Genomic DNA, 20,899 nt, shown 5'->3' with positions numbered 1-20,899 from the left:
CTGACAGAATTGTAAATTGACACAACCTTCTCAGAAAGCATTTAGAATTAAGAGCCTTTAAAAATTTCAGACCATTTGCCCCAGAAATTCCACCTCTAGGAATCTATTCTAAGGAAATAGAGATGTGGACAAAGATATATGCCCCAAGGGTCTCACTGTTGAAAATAGAAAAAACAATAATTCATAAAGATCTATGCACCCCTATATTCATGGCAGCACCATTTATAATAGCCTAGTTATGGAAGCAACCTAAGTGCCCATCAAGAGACAATTGGATAAAGAAGTTATGGTTCATATATACAATGGAATATTAGCCATTAAAAAAATGAAATCCTACCATTTGCAATGACATGAATGGACCTAAAGGTTATTTTGCTGAGAAAATAAGTCAGACAGAGAAAGATAAATGTCATATGATTTCATTTACATGTGGAATCTAAGGAACAAAAAGAACAAACTAATCAAAAACAGACTCACAAATATAGAGGACAATCTGGTGATGGAGAGGGGCTGGGGAATAAGTGAAGGGTTAAAGAAGTACAAATTAGTAGTCGATCGATAGATGGTCACGGGAATGGGGAGCACAGTATAGGGAATGCAGTTAGCATTAATATAAAGGCTAGATAGAGAGCCAGGGGAGAGAAAGAGCAATTAAGGGGATCATTTTATAAACTATGTAAATGTCTAACCAATGTACTATATACTTGAAACTAATAAAATAAAATTTATTTAAAAATAATAAAATAATTGAGTTTGAAAAAAAAAAAAAGCACCCTCAAAGTCCAACATTAGAAAAATGGGGAATAGTTACATAAAATATGGTCTATAGACTAATTGTAAAGCCACTAAAAATTACATTCATGATATGGTGTTAGAAGTAGCATGTCATTACCTTTAGACTGTGAGGAGTGGCTGGTAGGAGGCATAAGAGGGGGCTTCTGAGAGCTGATAATATTCTGTTTCTTCATCCGGGTTCTGGTTATACAGGTGTGTTCATTTTGTGAAAATTTATTGAGTTGTATTCTGGATATGTTATAGTTCAATACAAATTTATCTTAAAATTATGTCTTTGAAAGTTTTTAATGACATGGAAATATGTGTAGAAGGCAATCTTAATTGAAAAAGGCAGGATAAAGAATTGTGCATCAATATGATCTGAAATTTGTAAATAAAAATGCATCGAAAGGTAATATGCCAACTGTTTACTCTAGATACTGTTTACTCTAGATAGTAAGTTTGGGGGCGATTCATCTGTCAGCTTCTTTTCCATTTCTGTAATTTCCAATTTTTCCACAATGGACAGGCATTACATTGATAATAAGAAAAAAAGTAAGATATCAGAGAAAAAAGTGAATCGATGAATCTTGGTGAAACCCCATAGTCCAGACTGTGAAACTGAGAACTAGATTTTATCCATTCCCATGGAAGGGACTTAAAATCTGAGGGACTAATTTACACTAAGCAGATTAATAAGAGATTTACAAGCCAAATGCCAATGAGGAATATAGTTTCTAGTGACTGAAATATTCTTATCTCCTATCTCGGGTTATACCTACCAGCTATTAATGTACCTGAGAAACCAAAGAAGCAATCAGAAGGTCACTTGTAATTTGAATATGTGGGGCTGAATGGTTTTGAGAGCTCTTTGACTGGGTTCTTTGAGACATATCTACCAGAGCAGTGTTCCTGTTACTTGAACAGAGCTGGATAAACTAACTCCAATGTTCTTTTTTCCACCATCTCTAACTAGTTACCAGAAAACTCTGTCATTACAATATTACCTGCCTCCTATCCTCATTACATGTCACAGTTGCCAAGGTAACAGCTCATCTTATATGGATTGCATTCTGGGTTGGTAGCTCCCAGGTGAGATATTGGGAAGCATCTTAATTTCATCTGCAGTATATCTACAAATTGTATTTACAAGAAGTCTCTTTGGGGAGAGTTACACATGGCTAGTTTCATCCACTGTGAGCTTTTAAATTAATTTTTCAGTTGGAGTGTCTATCATTTCCTGATTTATGTGTCTAATTTTTTTTTTATAAAATGTATCTCTTACATTTGAAGATAGGTAATACTTTTGGGGCCCTTCAGTTCATGATAAACATCAAGGGTTTTGACAGTAGTGCTTAGGAGAATGGCACTGGCAACTTAAAAAATAGAAAAGTCAGAAAAAGGGTCTTTTGGGAGAGAGAGATGACAGTGGAACATCGAGTGAACGTCTAGTAGACATATGGAGAAAGAGTTAACATAATAGGAAAGTTTAATGTTGAATATGGGAAGAATTACCCTGGAAACTGTCACCAAACTACCTACCTACGTTCATGTTCTGGTTTCTAGGGTGACAGATATTTACTACCTCAGATTTACATGGCTGGTGCTGATGTTCATTTTCTCATTTAACAAGGTTCCCAACCTTTGCTTTTTATAGTGTTGAAGTTGTCAATTCGATGTTAATAGCATTTCAATCATGGCAGCTTGTGCCTCAGAGCTAGATATAGAAAAAATAACATGGGGACACCTATCCCATGTCCTGCTCCATACTGGAATGCCACCAGTGCATGAACTTTGGCTTCATGCCTGGGACTTAGCACCAAGGGCACAAATTCTACAACTGACTGGAGGCTATAATTTAAATTCTCTCTAAATCACCGTCCTTAGCTGCTCATCTCTACTTTTTTTTTTCCCGATGCTATGCATCAGATTTCTTTTACAAGCCATTATTAGATTGAATGGACTGGTAGGACTAGATTGCTTTCAAGATACCCCTCCGTTTTTATATTCAATGATTCTGTGAAGAAACTGGTAGATGAAATACTTTCTGCCCCATCCCCATTGAGTTAAGACAGGCTATTTGGTTTCTGATCTTATAATTAGGATCTTTTACAAAGGAATCCAATCACATTGGAAATGAAAGTGATTATCAAGAAGGGCCCTTATAATAATAATAATAACAGAGTATTCAACATTTATTGAATCTGTATTCTGTGCCTTGCACTGTGTTCAGTGCTCTTTGTGCATTATCCCATGTTAGTAATTGTTTTACAGATATGAAAATCAGTAGCTGTATTTTACAGATGAGGTAACTGAAAGATAGAGAAGGATCAACAACTTGCCCAAGGTCACATAGTAAGAAGTAGAACTAGAACTTGAATTTAGCTGTCTGATGCCCGCATCTCCATTTTTAAACTTTTAATTTTTAACCAACTGTTTTCAAATTTTAGTGTACATCAAAATTCCCTGGAGGGCTTGTTAAAACAGAATGCTGGGGCTCATCTCCAGAGTTTATGATTCAGTAGGTCTGGCCAGGGCCTGAGAATTTGCATTTCTAACAAGTTTCCAGGTGATGCTGGTGTTGCTGGAGTGGAAGACCTGCACTCTGTACGCCATGACCTCTGGTCAGGGCAAAAGAGCCAGAGCTGCAATGAAGCGCAGAGGGTTGTGCTCTCCTCCTAGCTCAGTGCTCAGGGATCCTGGGCATGTTCTGATGTGCAGATTCTAGTCACTGCCTCTGCCTCTCCAGGAAGACCAGATGACTGGCTAGAGACTCCACCCTCAGAAAGAACACAGTGCATAGGCTGTGCTCACAGAACATAATATGTCTAGAAAGAACTGAACATATCTGGGTTAGGCTCAGTTTCTTAGTCCTGATAGCTACAAAAAGCTGATGCATGTACAGTGTGATCTTGGTTTTCTTTTCGAAGCAACTCAAAGAGCGGTATTTGCTGAGTATAGCTACCTGTCAGTTGGGATTATGGTATAATCAACACATTCAGTCCGATGCTATATAGGGTCTCGATTAGCACTACTTGCGAAGCTGAGAAAAGAGCCATTAATTACTGCAGCGGTCCCCAACTCTTTTGTCACCAGGGACCAGTGCTCCTATGAGAATCTAATGTCTGATGATCTGAGGTGGAGCTGAGGCGATGATGCTAGCGCTGGGGAGCGGCTGCAAATACAGATGAAGCTTCGCTTGCTGACCTCCTGCTGTGCAGCCTAGTCCCTAACAGGCCACAGATCAGTATCAGTCCACGGCCCTGGGATTGGGGACTCTTGTATTACTATACAAAGTCTCCTCAGAGCTTGTTCACACCTACCTTGTAAAGAACTTATGTTGCCAACAGTAGACAGAGAGAGGCATAAGTTGAACATAACACTCACTCCACCACAAACCTTGTCGCTCTTTTTACTTTTCATTCAGCTCCCACCATGTTCCTTGTATTTCTCTGAGATCAGCAGAGGTCACTTTGTTTTGAGGCAAGTAAACAGAGTGCAGTGTTCATTAGTGTGGCTATAAATTAGAATCACTTAGAAAGCTTTTTTTAAAATACCAGTGCTGGAGACCCCTCCCAGACCAATTAAAACAGAATATCTGCAGATGGGTCCTGCTTATATGCATTAAAAACAACTTTCCGGATGATTCTAATGCCAGCCAAAGTTAAGAGCCAATAACGGTCTAAAAATTCGGCTCTGCTGTTGGGCAGACTCCATTTCTAGTCTTGCCACTTATGAGAAGATGACCTTGGACAAATATCCTATTCTCCCCGAGCCTCAATTTCCACATCTGTAAAAATGGGCATAATAATAGAACCCACTGGACTTGTTTCACAGGGCTGTCTCGAGGATCGAATGGGTCGGTATATGTAATGCACTGTAATTATATTATGGCTAGCAAAGAATGCTCGCTCACTAGATGATAGCCAGTGATAAAATTAAGATACCTTACTTCGGCCTACAGAGCAAGTCATGAGGCTGTGGAGATATGGTCATTGTACCCACTCTGATGTGAATCTCACGGTCTTTCAATCAGGACCGCCATGATAAGGCAAATGACTCTGCAGAACATCTACCTTGCAAACCTCTTCCATGACAAATGAGGAAAATGATGCTCCTTTGGATAAGACAGCAAGTAAAAGTAAACCAGAAACAAAGTAATGCTAATACTCTAAGAGAGCAGGCCACAAATTACCTCGAGGAAATAATAGACCACTTGAGGTTCTCAGACCACACTTTGAGAACCACCGAAACACTGCACAATGGTCTGCGCTGCATAACTGGTGGCCTCATTAGTAGTAATCCCAGAATTTTTAGAGTATTCAGGGGTCACAAAACAAAACAAAACAAACAAAACAAACCCTAATACCTGTTGCCTAACATCTTACTGGATTTACACATTTATACTTGCTCTTCACCCTCTTTAGGCATGTGAGTTTGTGACCCCTGTACAATCACCATCCAGAGACCCCTACAATTGAAGCAAAAACCTACAAATATCCAAATGATAGGATGTAAGGAACGAGATATACCAAGAACAGAATTCGTCATGTCCCAAGAGACAACAAAGAGGGCTGCCTCTTTGTAGGGACCGGGTACTAGATCTCAGTTTAGTTTCAAGTTCAAGTTAAAAAAATCCAGTTTTCTATTTCAATGCCAGAGGCAAATAAAGATAAAGAATATCCATCTCAAACCAATAGCCAAAATTATGATAAATGATAAAATAAAAGTTAGTAAAATATAGTAGTTAATAAAATGGGCTTTTGATTTCAGACCTACCTGAGTTTCAAATCCCACCTCAGGAACACACAGGCATGTGACTTTGAGCAAGTTACTTAATCAATCGAAGCCTAATAATGATAGTTCCTACTTTGGGGCGTTATTGTAAGGAATAAATGAGATGATGTACGTAAAGCATTTATAATGACACTTGACAAATGATAAACCCTCAATAAATGATAGCTCTTTACTAAATAAAAGCATTTTTACTACCATCAAAGACAAAACTAGGCTGCTGTCATTTAAAAGTGCTTAGTAGTGTTCTGAGTAACCAGCATCATTCTTATACCTGAGCAAGGGGGGCTTCTGCTCTGGGACCCATGCTTTTGGAGGTTCCCTCATATTACAAATACACAAAAATAAATTTATTAAAGAAGATATGTGCATTTGTGTCACTCGGGATCCATCCAGTGCACAACACATAACCCTAAACCTCTGTTCTCGTGATTAACATCATTTCAAACGTAAAGGGAGTATTTCATATCTCTTGCCCTATGTACTTGAAACAAAAGGCAAACACATCCAAATTCCATGAAGGTTTGTGAGTTATGCTGCTGCTGATGTCAGACACTGCTTTGGTGTGCAGGGAGAATTTGAGCAGCAGAAATGCTTAGTAAGAGAAAAAAAACAGGTTAATTTGTCAAGTCTTTCCTCTCTCAATAGCGATAGATTCTTCCATGACGATGATTGTTTCCCAATAGTAATCATTGGATCTCTTGCTTCTCCTTGTGCTCCAATTCATGGTTCCTTGAAATGTAGTAAGCGGGCCTCCATTCGTACTCTTGCCCCAGCCAGGAAAATGTTGGAAGCTGGCCTGTACCTAACACAGTAAGATGCGAAAAAGAAATGCGGTATAACTATTGGAAGGGAGACAAAATCACCATTATTTGCAGCTGATTCCATTGTCTATCCAGAGAACACCCAAGGGAATCAATTGAAACACTCATAGATTTAACAAGAGAGTTCAGAAAAGAGATCAGCAAAGTTGCTGAATACCAATCAATAACTTTCCTGTAAACCAGCAACAACCAGTTAGAAGATATAATGGAGAAAAAAAATCCACTTGTGATGAAAAGAAAACAACATAAAATCCTTAGAAATATCTTTTTAAAAATAAATAGGCTATATACAAAGAAAACAAAGATATTTGTATATCTCTAAGCAACCAGGATTTGAATAAATGGAAATTGATGCCATAGTTTTGGATGAGAAAGCTATAAATTAATTACATGTTTAATTCAGTCCAGTCAAAATTCAAAGTTATTTTACCTTGATAGAGTGATTATAAAGTTCACCTAAAAGAATAAATAGGGTAGAATGGCAAAGAATTTTTTTGAAAAAGAATAACAATGATGCAAGACTTGGTTTTTAAGATATTAAAATGTATACATAAGTTATAATATTTAAAACATTATAATGCCATTACAAAAATCAACAAACAAATCAGTGGGACAAAACAGAAAGCCTTGAGACTGACCTAGTAAAAAGATAGGAACCTGATGTACAATAAAGGAAGCATCGCAAACCAAAGAGGATTGAATTAATCATCAGTATTAAATGTAAAACAAACAAAGAAGCATAAAACAGCTTTAAGAAAGTATAGGCCAAGTGTTTAATCTTGAGATTGGGAAGAAATTTCTAAGCATAAAACAATGGAAAGTATCATAAAAGTGTTGCTAGATTTGATTCCATCAATTTTATTGGCAAATACAAACTGGAAAAAAATATTTAAAACATGATTGATGTCAATATGATATAAAGTGTTCTTATGAATCTATCAAAAATGGAAAAGGACATAAACAGAAGATACACATACGACCAATAATATGAAAAAATGTTCTAACACCAATATCCCATGAAATACAGTTTTTTTTTAATGAATGAAATCAGTGAAGATGAAAAACACGCTGATATCTCGGTGCAGATTTGTTGATGTGTACATAGTTCTATACTGCTGATGGGAGGGCGGGGCTCACAGTGTTGCTGTAAAGATTAAATGAGCCAGTTCAAGTAAAGGACAGTGTCTAGCACTTAGTAAACGGTCAATAAATATTGGTTATTATTACAGGAAATCAGAGGAGGAAGAAATCAAATCCTGCTGGGAATGGATCAGAGAAGGCTTCATGGAGGAGATGACAATGAAGAAAAGGTTGAATGTTAGTGAAGAGCGTTGGAATAGGGAAAGGGAATGTAGGGGAGGTGGGAAAGCTCCGGTTGTATGGGGCCATAAGTAGATAGGAAATGAGGGCTGGCATATGGCAGTGGGAGCTATTGGAAGATACACCTCCAAAGAGAGGCAGAAGTCAAAATGTGTAAGATTTTGAATGCCAAGTTTAAAACTCTGTCGTTAACAACTGGGCAATGGGAGCCATGAAAGGTTTTAGAGGAAGAGGAAGAGAAAGCCTTCCTTGGCAGCAATCAAGCCTGACAACTTTGCAGTTTTATCCTTGAGTGTTACCAACTGCAGAAAACAGCAGTTGGTAACGATTTGATTGAGGGAAAGGAAAGGGAAGAAAAAGAGAGAGGTTGAAAAGAGTAATAACTAGAGGGCTACAGGGATGAAAAGTGCGCCTGCTGAGAAGGGGTAGAAAGGAGGTCTTCCCTAAAGTCTTCATCCCAGAGGCTGCTCAGAGACCGAGCTCAAAGCTTAACCCACCTTTTCCCCATTTAAGACTTGACGTTTCCACCTCAGTTTACGCCTTCTTTTAACTTCAAGACTGTGCTTTTGGCCAATGAGAAGCAAACGTAGGGCATTAGGACCCAGCGATTGTTGTAGTGAGAGAGGTTGAATCTGGATCTCTCAATTTTTCTCTAGAGCTCCCTCCTCTCCCTTTGTCATTCTAGCCGCCTGCTGCCTCCGCAGCGTCCCTCTCACACTCTCTGTGCTAACTGCCAGCGCTTGAGACAGACAGGGTGCGCAAAGCAGAAGGATTAGTTGGGACCAGCCTTGGCGACCCCATGGCATCCCCCAGAACCATAACTGTCGTGGCCCTCTCAGTGGCCCTGGGACTCTTCTTTGTTTTCATGGGGACTATCAAGTTGACACCCAGGCTCAGCAAGGATGCCTACAACGAGATGGTAAGTGAAGCGAGCGGGTGATGAGGAGCGTGCCCCCAAGGGATCGCGAATACCTCTCCCCTTCTTTCCTTTCCAGTCCACAGTCCCGTGCCCTTAACCCCCATCCCCACCCCGGATCCTCCCGTCTCCCCAACAACTTTGCAGCTTAGAAGGAGCAGCTGGACAAGAGCGATTTCATTTGTGGGCTATGCCGGAAGCAACTGTTTTGGAGCCACTGAATGCCAGTTGGAGGAGGGGTTGTCCAGCGAGTACCCCCCACCCCCAAGTAATCCAGAAGGCTGAGACCTGAGTAACACCTGTCACTCACTGGCAGGAACCCCTCCCTTCTTCCAGCACACCCAAAGTCCGGGCGACCAGTCCGCAAGTCTGATCCCTTTCTCTCAGAGCTAAGAGTTTAGCAAGCGGGAGAGTTTATTTATCTTCGGGAAGAACAAAAGGGAGGGAGGAGAAGGAAGGAAAGGGCTGGGAGAGAAAGGGCTACAAAAACAAGCAATTCTTAGGGGCGGAAAAGGTCTTCTTGATCCCAGGCGGAGAGCCGTTGGCATTCCCCTAGTAGCCTGGGAGCTTGTCTGTATCCTTGAGACAAAGCAGTCTTGGCCCAAATAAAGGTCACCGAGTGCTTGCTTCTTCCCCTTCTCTCAAGAGAGAGCTGGATGTTTTATTTCGTTTTGTTTGTGGACTAATCTGCACAATCCGCAAAGTCTGCCTTTTCTTTCCTGAAAAATAGTCCATAATCCCCACCTTGCCTCCTGTGGATGGCCAAGGCCAGGCCCTCTGCAGGTTTTCCCCTCCGCAGAGTTAGAATCGCTGAACGTGACTGGCCAAAACATTTCCTCTGCAAACCTGGGGGCAGGGCTGCTCTCCCCAGTTGGACATTAAATGGACTAGTTCCTTTGCTGTGGAGTACGACGAGATGGCAGGGAGATGTTTCTAGCACTTTTGGTTTCTCGCCTCTCCCCTTGTCACTTTGCCTCATTTCCCCACTCCAGCCGAAGGGAACCTGTTTCTCACCATCTTTGCCAGACTGCCAGTACTAAGAGAGAGCCCATTACTGGTCTCTCAAGGTCAAGAAGGAAAGGAGCTTAGGGGAGGGACAGGGAGGGAGAGAGAGAAGAGGCAAGAGGGACACCTCATCAGAGCTGAGGCAAGGAAGACTAGCCCCACAGGTTGACTATGACAGGAATACATAGTAATCCTGGAGCCCACTGCAGAGCTTTCCAGGGCCCCTCAACTTGAGCTGCAATGGATGGAGACTGGCAAATTGTAGATGCTCAGAAAATGTTTGCAGGTAGCTCTGGCTTCTGTCTCAGGATTTGAGCTGGTGCTTTCCATGTCTCCCTTACCACAGGATCACCCTGTGGCTGGGACTCAAGGGCCTAGGTTTAGCCCCAGTGTCAAAACAGAATGTGCTTTTCCTCCATTCCCCTCCTCCCAGCATGTTTGACCAGATGGAATTGAAATCAGGTCAAAATGAGTATCCAAGGCAGCCTGCATTGGGGAGGGAAGGAGAGGTGGTGTAGCAGAAGCCATCAAAGTCAGAGGGACCAGGTGGAGGAGAAATACCGCTATGTTTGTATCTTGGCAGTAGTAGTTTGGTATTAAGATTATAAATAAATGAATATGCTCTTGCTTTACTTTTCACACACACATATATTTACATGTTTGTGTGTGCACACTTTAGGTACCTTTAAGCCTTCCCTTTCCTTTGGGACATAGTACCCTTCTTCAGTATACTTCCTGCCCTGCCCCTCAGACCCTGCTCAGCTGCTTTAGAGGCCCCCACAAAGCTGCACCCTTAGTACAATGTTAGGATCTGCAGGCAATCCAACTAAGATGGAGTCACCGGGAAGCTTTCTACTAGCTTTTCAGGAGCTCACGAGAAGGACCAGTCACAATTGGGTTTAGAGTAGGTTTCTTCCTATAGGGAGCGGAGCTATCTATTGCAGTCTACTGAAAAGCAGAAGAAACAACTATGAAGATTTCATATCATACAAAGGAACATATTTAAATAAGTATAATCAAATACAGCAGCACAGAACCATTGTGTATGTGTTGTGTATGTTTGTGTCTGTGTATCTGTGTCTGTGTCTGTGTCTGCGTCTGTGTGTATGGATGCATAATTCTGTGCTTCTGTTCTCAGGGGCATTTAGAAAGAATGGAAGAACTATATCAAGCCGGGAGGTAGATTTCACAGTTGTATGAAGGTTGAGGAGGATTTTCTGATTGCCCTTTTACAGCTTCCCCTCCTGTATATTGAGCACTGGGCTCCAGGCTAGAGATGGCTGTCTGGGACAGGGCCCACTGGATAGTGCATGGCCCAGCTTTATTCTTGAACCCATAGGAAATGGAGAAAATTCAGTTCTACTACAAAGAAGGTTCTCAATTTATATTTGTTGAATGGATGGGTGAATGAATGAGTCATTGTAGCGTTGTCCTGGCTGGTTATCACCCTTCAGATTCCTCTGGTTGGTTCTTAATTGTACAGTTCAGGAGCTATTTCTTGCTTCTTGGAAGGGAGATACAGCCTCTCAGGACCCCAACTCCAGATCAGCTGAAATGATTATCTGGGATGTCCTGATTTTCTTAAGAACAATTCCTCTGCACTGATGGAGTTAGTCATGTGTTGACTACAGTGATTTTTCTTATAAGATCTCAAGGTGTTGTTGCTGTTGTTATTTTAAGATTATTCTTTAAAACATCTCTGTGAGGTAGATTAATTTTATTATTTATTCTTATTTTACTGATGGATAAACTGATCCAAGATCATAGGGTAAGCTATTGTTGGAGCAGAGATTAGAAACCAAGTCATTGACTCAATACTCTTAGTAGAGGTGTCATTAGTGGTTACAACTGCTTTTTTGGATGTCAGAATTTAAAACCGACTCTTGAGAAATGCGGCACGTTCTTTCCCCTTATTTGTACCAATTCAACTGCCCCAACTCATATCTTGGGGTTTCATTTTACTCTGAAAATGAATTTTTCAAATTTAGATTTTTTTCCTTTCCTGCCAACTACTTTTTTCTTGTTCTAAAATCATTAGGGCTAATCTTAGGTGTTATAGCCTGTCCATGAGGAATCGCCACTAAAAACAAAAAGACAAATGACTATGATCTTCTTTCTCATCTCTACTGGGGAAGCCAGGAACCGTTAGTGGAAAGAGTACAGGCTTTGAGTCATGTAGGTTCGGGTTCGAATCCTGACACTCTTAGTGTCTCAGTTTCCTCATTTGTAAAATAAAGATACTACCTACCTCAGATGGTTGTTCTAAGTATTAACTGAGATTACCTGTGGAAGCATCTGGTACAGTGTTTGCATATGATAGGTGTTCAAAAAATGCACTGGCTGAGATGGTAATGATAATTGATTCTATGTTATTCAGTGGATTCCTGACTAATTTTAATGGCCAGTTTAAGGGCTTGAAGTCAGGCATTTAGAAGAGCAAGATGTTATTTTCATGTGCCTGGTGAACAGACTTTATGCAATCAGCCAATATTGAAAACTCCACACTTGCTGCTGCATAATGCAGTGGATCCCATGCAGAATTTCTAGATGCCTCTCTCGAATAGCACATTTGGTGTGTGTTGCCTCATACTCCTCCAGATTTGGCAAGTGTCATTATAGAGTACTCTAAATTCCATGTGAATTCAACATGACCGATCACTCCCTTGACCAAATGCCTTTATTAATTCACTTGAAATTGGGAGACAGCACTTGCAAATGCTGCTAAGCAGTTTCCTGTGCAGTGATGGGGAACATATGAATGATTGCTCTACATTTGGTATTCGACTCTTAAAGCAGTGGTTGCATCCTGTAAGCACAAGGGGCTACATATATGAAATGGTAATAAAGCACCAAAAATCCTGTCACAGCGAAACCAAGTTATTTTGGCCTTCGAGAAGACAGGGCAAGTCTCTGCTTCTTTGCATCCCCTCATAGGGAAGGTTTGTTGATTTGATTGATTCGTTTATCTATAGTTAAGTGTCCTCTTGTTTGTGCAACCCTGGGGAAACACTCCAGATATGGTTGGGCAGTTTATTTAATGTCCATAGGTAATCCTTTGTACTTCCAATCACTGCCATTAATTGCTTTCCAACTAAGTAATAAGATAGTAATTCACTGATGCTTAGATCACTCTCTGAGGTGGTACAGTACGTTTATTCCCTCAGAGCAGAAGCTGACCCTGAGATATGAAGTGACTTAGTTCACACAGCTAGCCATCCCAAAGTAAACTACATTGAAACTTATGCCAGGGAGCTTGTAGCCTTTCAGCGGCCAACAACTAACTGTGCTTGTTTCAGAGTGACCTTTGATTGACAATAGAAGTCAGACTCTTTTGCCCTACAATGCAATCAGAAAGGGGACCACTTTTGTTAGTAGGACCAGGTATCCCGGCTTCCTCTTTAGGTAAGCATTATATGACAGTGAAAAGTAGAATTGTTTAAAAGGTGTTTATCATTCATGTGGATATTTGGCGATTAAACATGTGATGGCTTTTTATTGCATTTACAAAATGAACTGTGATTCACATGTGGTATTTTCTCCTACAGAGATTCAAGAAAATCATACTTGATTCAGTAAATTTTACAGTACTTATGTAGCCTTTATGGTGTAAGATAACAACTAGGCTGAGAATTTTTTTAGTCTGCACCTTCTTCTATTTTTACATAGTTTTATAGTTTTTTCCTCTATAAATTTAAGTGTACAGTGCAAGGAATTTTCAGAATATTCTTGTGTAACCAGCACCCATAACAAGAAACAGAACATAACCTGCACCTCAGAAACCCCTCTCATGGCCACTCTAGTTACTACCTTTCAAAGAGTAATTAGTATTCTGACTTCTAATAATATAAGTTAGTTTTACCTGCTTTCGAACATTACATAAATGGAATCATGCAGTATATCAGCCAAATTATTTTTTTCTTTTACCTAATTTGCACAAGTGAACTAAAGTGGACCAAACCATTTGGCCTCTGTTCCCATTTTGACCTTACAGTGGCCTTAGATTTGTTATTAATTATAATCAAAGACGAGTATTATTAGACAGTTTTGAGCTGTTCAAGTTTAAGGTCATCAATATGAGATCATGAACCCTGGAGTGTTGTGAAGAATAAATGACAAAAAAAAAAGTATGACTAAAGAAAGGCTCCATATGCTTTGACTCATGTCTGAATCATATCTCTTCATACCAGAAGAATGGACCTGCTTGATTCATCGTGATTATCATTAAAATAATTACTGTGGCTTGCAAACATATGGATTTCTAATTGTGTAGTTCATTAATGATAAAATGTGTGCGTGTGGCCTTTGGTTGATGCTATAATGCTGTGATTCTTTGACTAGATCTCCATAATGCTCATTTAAATTACTAAAAGGGAAACTGAGGTAATAAAATACTTAGTAATTTTCTCCGAGCAATTTAGAGACAAAACTAAGATTGAAATTTAGCTTATCTTAAGAATCTATTATTGCTAGATAATTGCCTTTGATTAAAGGGATTTGAAATGTTCTCTTTCCGGCAGAAGAGCGGAGAGTGGTCAGGTGGCATCCAGGTTAATAGTGAGAGGAGATGGGCAGGCTTCTCCCCACCACTAGGTAACTTAACCTTCAGTTCTGCTTTGCTCCACATTGGTCTGGCTCAGTTCGGCCCAGGGTTTTACTCTGCCTCCTGGTCAACCTCTCTCCTTATTTCTCTTTGAAAATCCATGATTTAAACTGAGATAGGAAGGAGGATGAACAACTAACATTTTGTATTTCTTCATCTGTTTCAGAAGCAGGGTAGTGCCTAGAGTGAGGTGAAATTTTAAATAAAGACAGGTCTGACAGGGATGGAATTTGGAAAAGGTGAGTGAGGTGGGATTGTGCAAGTGCAGAGTCAGATCCTGCCTTTATTTAAAATTTGACATTTTGTTCATCATGGATATTATTTACCTTGATCGATGAATATTTTTGGTACCTTCTTAAATTTTATACTCAAGGAAAATAGCTGCACTTCACCTTAGTCCTATCCCTGCTCAGGAAAATGAGGCTCAGAGAGGTCAAATAATTTTCCCAGTGACACTCAACTAGAAAGTGGCAGAGATGGGATTTGAACCTAAGTCTGTTCAATTCCAAACCTATGCTTTTTCCACCAAACCATCAGTCTTTTAACCGTCCTTGTAGAGGATTATCTTGTACCACTCATAATTAATTCATGCAATAATGGTGCATTCACTTGTCCAGAAGTGAAAGAAATGACTTAACACTTGTTCCAAACCTAGAGAGTATGAAGACTATTCTAAGCTCCAGATACTTCTGAGAGGTCAAGTTGGCTTTCTGCCCAATTATTATTATACTCATCTTGCATCTGGTGCTTTTGATTATTCTCTCTCTTTTTTCTATTTTAATTTAAAAAAGTATTAAAGTATAGTTAGCATACAATATTATATTCGTTTCAGTGTACAACATAGCGATTCTACATTTATATACCTTATGATGTGATCACCACAATAAGTCTAGTAACCATCTGTCAATGTACAAAGTTATAAATGATATTATTGACTATATTCCCTGTTCTATATGCTGTATCACCATGGCTTATTTTATAACTAAAGTTTGTACCTTTTATTCCCCTTCACCTTTTTCATCCATCCCCCCAACCCCTCCCCTCTGGCAACCATCAGTTTTTTCCCTGTATCTTTGAGTCTGTTTCTGTTCCACATATAAGTGAAATTACATGGTATTTGTCTTTTTTCTGTCTGGCTTACTTCACTTAGCATAATAGACCCTCTAGGCCCATCCATGTTGTTGCAAATGACAAGATTTAATTTTTTTTTTTTACTGCTGAGTAATATTCCTGTGTGTGTGTGCATGCGTGTGTGTGTATCACATCTTCTTTATCCATTCATCTATCAATGGACATGTAGGTTGCTTCCATATCTTGGCTATTGTAAATGAACGTAGGAGTGCATATATCGTCTCAAATTAGTGTTACTGTTTTGTTGGCTAAGAAAAAAGGGAACCCTTGTGCACTGTTGGTGGGAATGTAAATTGGTTCAGCCACTATTGAAAACAGTATGGAGGTTTCTCAAAAAATTAACAATAGAACTACCATATGACTCTTCAATTCCACTTCTGGGTATTTATTTGACTATTCTCTTCTTAAAACTCCTCTTGGCCCCCACGACCCTGTCTCTCCTGGCTTTCCTCCTACTGTGGACTCTCTTTCTCTCCCCACTTCTTAAATGTCTATCACACAATTTTTACCACTGTATACATTCTACCCGGGCACACTGGTGACTATTCATTCTGTATATTTACCCCAGACCTTTCTTATTGATTGCCTACAAGACATTCCCCTGAGATGTCTTAGAGGTACTTCAACTCAGAAAACCCCAAATTGAGTTCCTCACTCCTTCCTGCCCTCTGCCACCCTGACGTGTTCCTCTATATGCATTCCCAAACTTTTATCCAGGCACCGAAGCCAGAGACCAGAGAATTTTTCTTGACTTCTCTCTTTCCCTCAGTGTCTACATCCAATAAGACATCAAATTCCATTGATTTTGCATTCAAAGTATCCTTGACTCTGTCTGTTTCCCTCTATCCTTACTGTCATTACTGTAGTCCAGGTCCCTCACCTGGTCTTGCTTCCAGGCATACCTCTCCCAGTCCATCCTCCACATTATTTCCAGAGGGAGCTTTCTTAAATGCAAATTATGTTGCTCCCATGGATTATAGGATAAAGTCCAGCTTCGCAATACAACATATATAGTTTTCCATGATCTAATTCATATCTATCATCCTTGTCTCATGTCTCCTCTCCTTTTCCTCCCTCCTCCAACCTATCCTGAACTGGGACAGCGTTCACAACACACTAATCCATTTTGTTTTTCAGGGCCTTTGCTCATCCAGCTTCCCCTACCTGCAATGCTCTTCCCTTTTTAATCTTGCAAACACCTGCCCTTTTTTTTAAGATTCTCCTCTAGCTTTTCTCATTCTCCATCTAGTAGACTTGACCACTCCTTCTGGTGTGCCTCCACTGTACCCAATACATAATTTTATTCAACACTCATAATATTTTATTGCACTTATGAATTTGCATAACCGTTCTTCCTTTCATAAATTCAAGCTTCAGGAAGGCATTGCCTTTGAAGAATTGATATCTGTATCCAGAGTACCTAGTACAGTGTCTAGCATAAGTAGACACTTAATAAATATTGAATGAATTAATGGATACCTAATAAAAACAAAGCAGTGGGCCAATCCAATAAGACATTTAATAAAATTCTCATCAATTTACTCCAAAATGAGAATCAGGCCACTCTGAATAGTGAAAAATATGATTATCTATTCCTCTAAGGTACATATAATTCTATTAGTTTGTAATATATCTAGTGACTCCTTCCTCTGTCCTATGATGTCTCCCTTTGGGCTACAATTAGACATTATACAGATCTCTATTATATACCACTAACCTTGCTGCTTTATAATGCTGTTTATGTATCTGTTTCCCCCCACTAGACCAAGAGCTTCTTGACCCTGTCTTATTCATCTGTATATCTCCATCGAATAATCCATAGTAGGTGTTCAATAAATATTTATTGAATTAAAATCAATGACTTCAAACCAGGCTAATCAAAGTCATGTCTTGTAATGGCCTTGGATTTATCTCAATGACCATGAGAATGATTTTTGTCTCACTATATTTTAAAGATATATAAGGGGCTAATGTTTGCATACATTTTTAATTTTCTATTTACTTAGCACATAATTTTTTTTTTACAGAGTCCACAAATATGAACTCTAGGTCAGCTGAAGTTTCTTCAGTACCACAGATTCCAAAATAGGAAAGTCCAAATTAGGGAGGCTTTACCATACTGTGTCTTGCCTCGTTTCTTTTTTGTTGGTCTTCATATGCATCTGGATTTGGACAAGGCAGGCACTAGAAAATGTGATGTGGCTAATCTGTACCACTTTTTATGAGCCCGATGAATTTCCTTTAAAATTTTTCATGTTATTTATGATTTACAATCAGAAAAAAAAAATTAGACTATAGAGCCAAATTCTCTTACCTTTGGTGCTGATTAATAATGTTTAAATCACAGGAATCTCAGCAGATTCTTTGCTTTTTTCCTTAATTACAAGGCTTTTATTTAAAGGACACAATAAAAAATGGGACACCTTTGACTGGTGTGGAAAAGGAATAGTGGGGAAGGACCTTGCTTGGTGTTTTCTTCATTCTAATGTTGAAATCATAGTTAATGCGATGATTTCCTTATGGTATTCCACTCTAGAAACGTGCTTACAAGACGTATGTTCGAGCCCTCCCTCTGCTGAAGAAAATGGGGATCAATTCTATTCTCCTCCGCAAAAGCATTGGGACTCTTGAGGTGGCCTGTGGCATTGTCATGACCCTTGTGCCTGGACGTCCCAAAGATGTGGCCAACTTCTTCCTGCTCTTGCTGGTGTTGGTTGTGCTCTTCTTTCACCAGCTAGTCGGTGATCCTCTCAAACGCTACGCCCATGCCCTGGTGTTTGGAATCCTGCTCACCTGCCGCCTGCTGATTGCACGCAAGCCTGAGGACCGGTCTTCTGAGAAGAAGTCCACGCCCCAGGGAAAGGCAGGAAATGCTGGGAAAGCTGAGGAGCAACCCTCTTTATATGAGAAAGCCCCTCAGGGCAAAATGAAGTTGTCATAGGAAAGCAGAAGTACAAAAAGTGGACCTTCCCGGCAGTTGCCTCCATGACACTCTTGAAGATATCAGTGTGTGTTTTACATTTGATTTATTTATCTTGGGGGAGAGGGAAAAATATAATCTTCAAATTAATGGCCCTGTGGTTTGTGTACATCTGTACTCAAAATGACCTCCCCATGTAGATATATGTGCACCACCTTTAGTCATTTTGGGGCAACTCTCACATCTTGCTGCATGTACATGTATATGGCTAACTATCGAAGTGTTTTTTGAGATGGACTCCAGCAAGCATGTGACTGTGAGATTATATGTGTGGGAAAATGTATTCACTCTGTGTGTGTGTAAGCACATGCGGAGAAGACTCTGATCTTGAACTAATCCTGCATAAGTATCCTTCCCTTTATAGACTGATTCTAGTGAAGACAGAATAAACCTCCTATAAAGAGAATCCTACTTTTGGTATAAAACAAGTGATACTTTCTCATGGGATGTGGGAATCTCTCAATAGGTTAGGCTGAAAACTTAAACCTACCACTTTAGGAAAAAGTTCCTTTGATTTGAGACACTAAGTTATATGTAAAATTAATTAGCCTCTACTTTTAACAATTGTTTAAATTTTGAATACTCCATGAGGTTTAATTAAAATAAAGAATATATGCAGTGAATAGATAATCTAGTTCTTCAAGTGGTAAAATTGGAAGTTTCACCTTGCCTTTGTCCAAGCTCAACCTATAAGCTCCTTTACTTACAGTTTGAAACTGAAGCAGTAAACTTGTTATCAGACATCTTTTTTAGATTTTCTTACACCAGAGCTGCCTCATTTCCACTGTTCTCAGCAGCTAACCAGGATTTGGCAGCTTCTCCACCGTTGTGTTTGAGGGAACAGGGATTCGTCCTGTTCAAAGTCTGTGAATCTCTAGCTGTTTTCTTAGATCATCTGAAATTTCACAGTGTTTCCCTGCCAAATAGATTCACTACTTCTATTGAATCTTCGCTGAATTGCTAGTGTGAGCAGAGATCCAAGTTACCTGCAAGGTTGTCTCTTCTACACTTCTTTATCATTCCTGTGGGTGGACTTTTGGCTGGGGGAAGGACATTTGATATGGGTTAGTTGGATTGAGCAGTATGAAAATTTGCTTTCTTCATTACATATTGCTGTTTCTCCTTGCTAGATGTGCTTTGACGGTTTTAATATTGTTGTGCCAGGGATGGGGAAAGGGGTGGTGGTGGGGGGTGTTGTGAGTGTGGGAGTACAAATTATTGTATTTTCTTCAATGTCATTGTTCTTGTAATTGATACCTCTGTCTTTTTTCTCTCATTCTTTCAAAATAAAAAATTAAAATTTGGAGGAAACTGGCTGGACAAATAATGAAAAATTGAATAGCAAGGGCCATGTCAAGAAATTCAGGCTCTTTTAGTCTGGATGAAAGGAGAAGAAAAAAAAAAGAGTATAATCACTTAATATACTAACGAGGTTACCAAATTTTCAATCCCATTTATGTCCCCCCACACTCCTGTGATGTCAGCACATAAGATAGAAAGCCATAGAATTAGGATCTCAATACAATTTACAGGTCTTGGGAGTTCTGCTTCATTAGGTGAAGACAAGGGAAGGTGGAAGAATGATTTCAGAGAAAATTGTAGTTTTATTAAATAAAAGTGAACCAGTGTCCCTCACTATGTGTCCACAAAGTGGCACAAGTTCCAGTGCTACAGTCTTGTCACCTTAGTCAAATTATTGTACTACTCAAGGTCTCAGTTTTATCATCTACAAAAAAGAAAGGGATTGGAGACTTAAAATCCCTTCCAATTTACATTTGAGTCTATGAAATGATTAATATCTATCCATGGATGTCGGTGAGGTGTTAAAGTCCCCTATTATGACTTTGTTATTGTCAATCTTTTCCTTAACGTCTGTTAGTATTTGTTTTATGTATTTAGGGGTTCCTACATTGGGTGCATACATGTTTACAAGGATTATATCCTCTCGTTGAATTGATCCCTTTATCATTATGAAACATCCTTCTTTGTCTCTTGTCATCGCCTTTGTTCTAAAGTCTATTTTGTCTAATATAAGTATTGCTACCCCAGCTTTCTTTTTCATTTCCATTTGCATGAAAAATCTTTTTCTATCCCTTTACTTTCAGTGTCTGTGAGTCTTTCTATCTGAAGTGGGTCTCTTGTAGACAGCATGTGTACGGATCTTGTTTTCTTATCCATTCAGTTACCCTATGTCTTTTGATTGGAGCATTTACTCCATTTATATTTAAAGTGCTTATTGATAGATACATAGTTGTTGCCATTTTTTATTTATATGAAATTATTTCAAGTATAAAAATGACTCTTGATATATGTTCAGTTTTACTAGGTAAGGAAGAGCAGCTATCATAGAAGATATTAAATACCCAATTCTCATGCATGATTAAATGGGTTCACGAAAGTGCTCTGAAAACCATATAAATAGAAAATGTGGTAAATAGTCATTTCTGCTGTAGTCTTTCCCACATACAGCAACTTAATCTTCAATTCTTCATCTTTCCCTAAGATAGCAAAATTTCCGACTACCATTTTGCTACAGTTTGTAGGTATGTTTTCCC

General features: G+C 39.3%; 1 protein-coding gene across 1 annotated transcript; it reads left to right on the top strand.

Moving 5' to 3' along the window:
- Nucleotides 1-8,351: 8,351 nt before the first annotated feature.
- TMEM35A (transmembrane protein 35A) lies at nt 8,352-18,434 on the top strand. Its single transcript, XM_039874005.1, has 2 exons — nt 8,352-8,631; nt 17,901-18,434. The coding sequence occupies exons 1-2, from the start codon at nt 8,512-8,514 to the stop codon at nt 18,303-18,305; spliced, it is 525 nt and encodes a 174-aa protein (XP_039729939.1). The 5' UTR covers nt 8,352-8,511; the 3' UTR covers nt 18,306-18,434.
- The last annotated feature ends 2,465 nt before the right edge of the window (nt 18,435-20,899 follow it).

This window comes from Pteropus medius, unplaced genomic scaffold (genome assembly GCF_902729225.1).
Source record: "Pteropus medius unplaced genomic scaffold, Ma_sr-lr_union100, whole genome shotgun sequence".
NCBI lineage: Eukaryota > Metazoa > Chordata > Mammalia > Chiroptera > Pteropodidae > Pteropus > Pteropus medius.
Note: the sequence above shows the minus strand (reverse complement) of the source record. Positions and strands in the feature narration are given on the sequence as shown.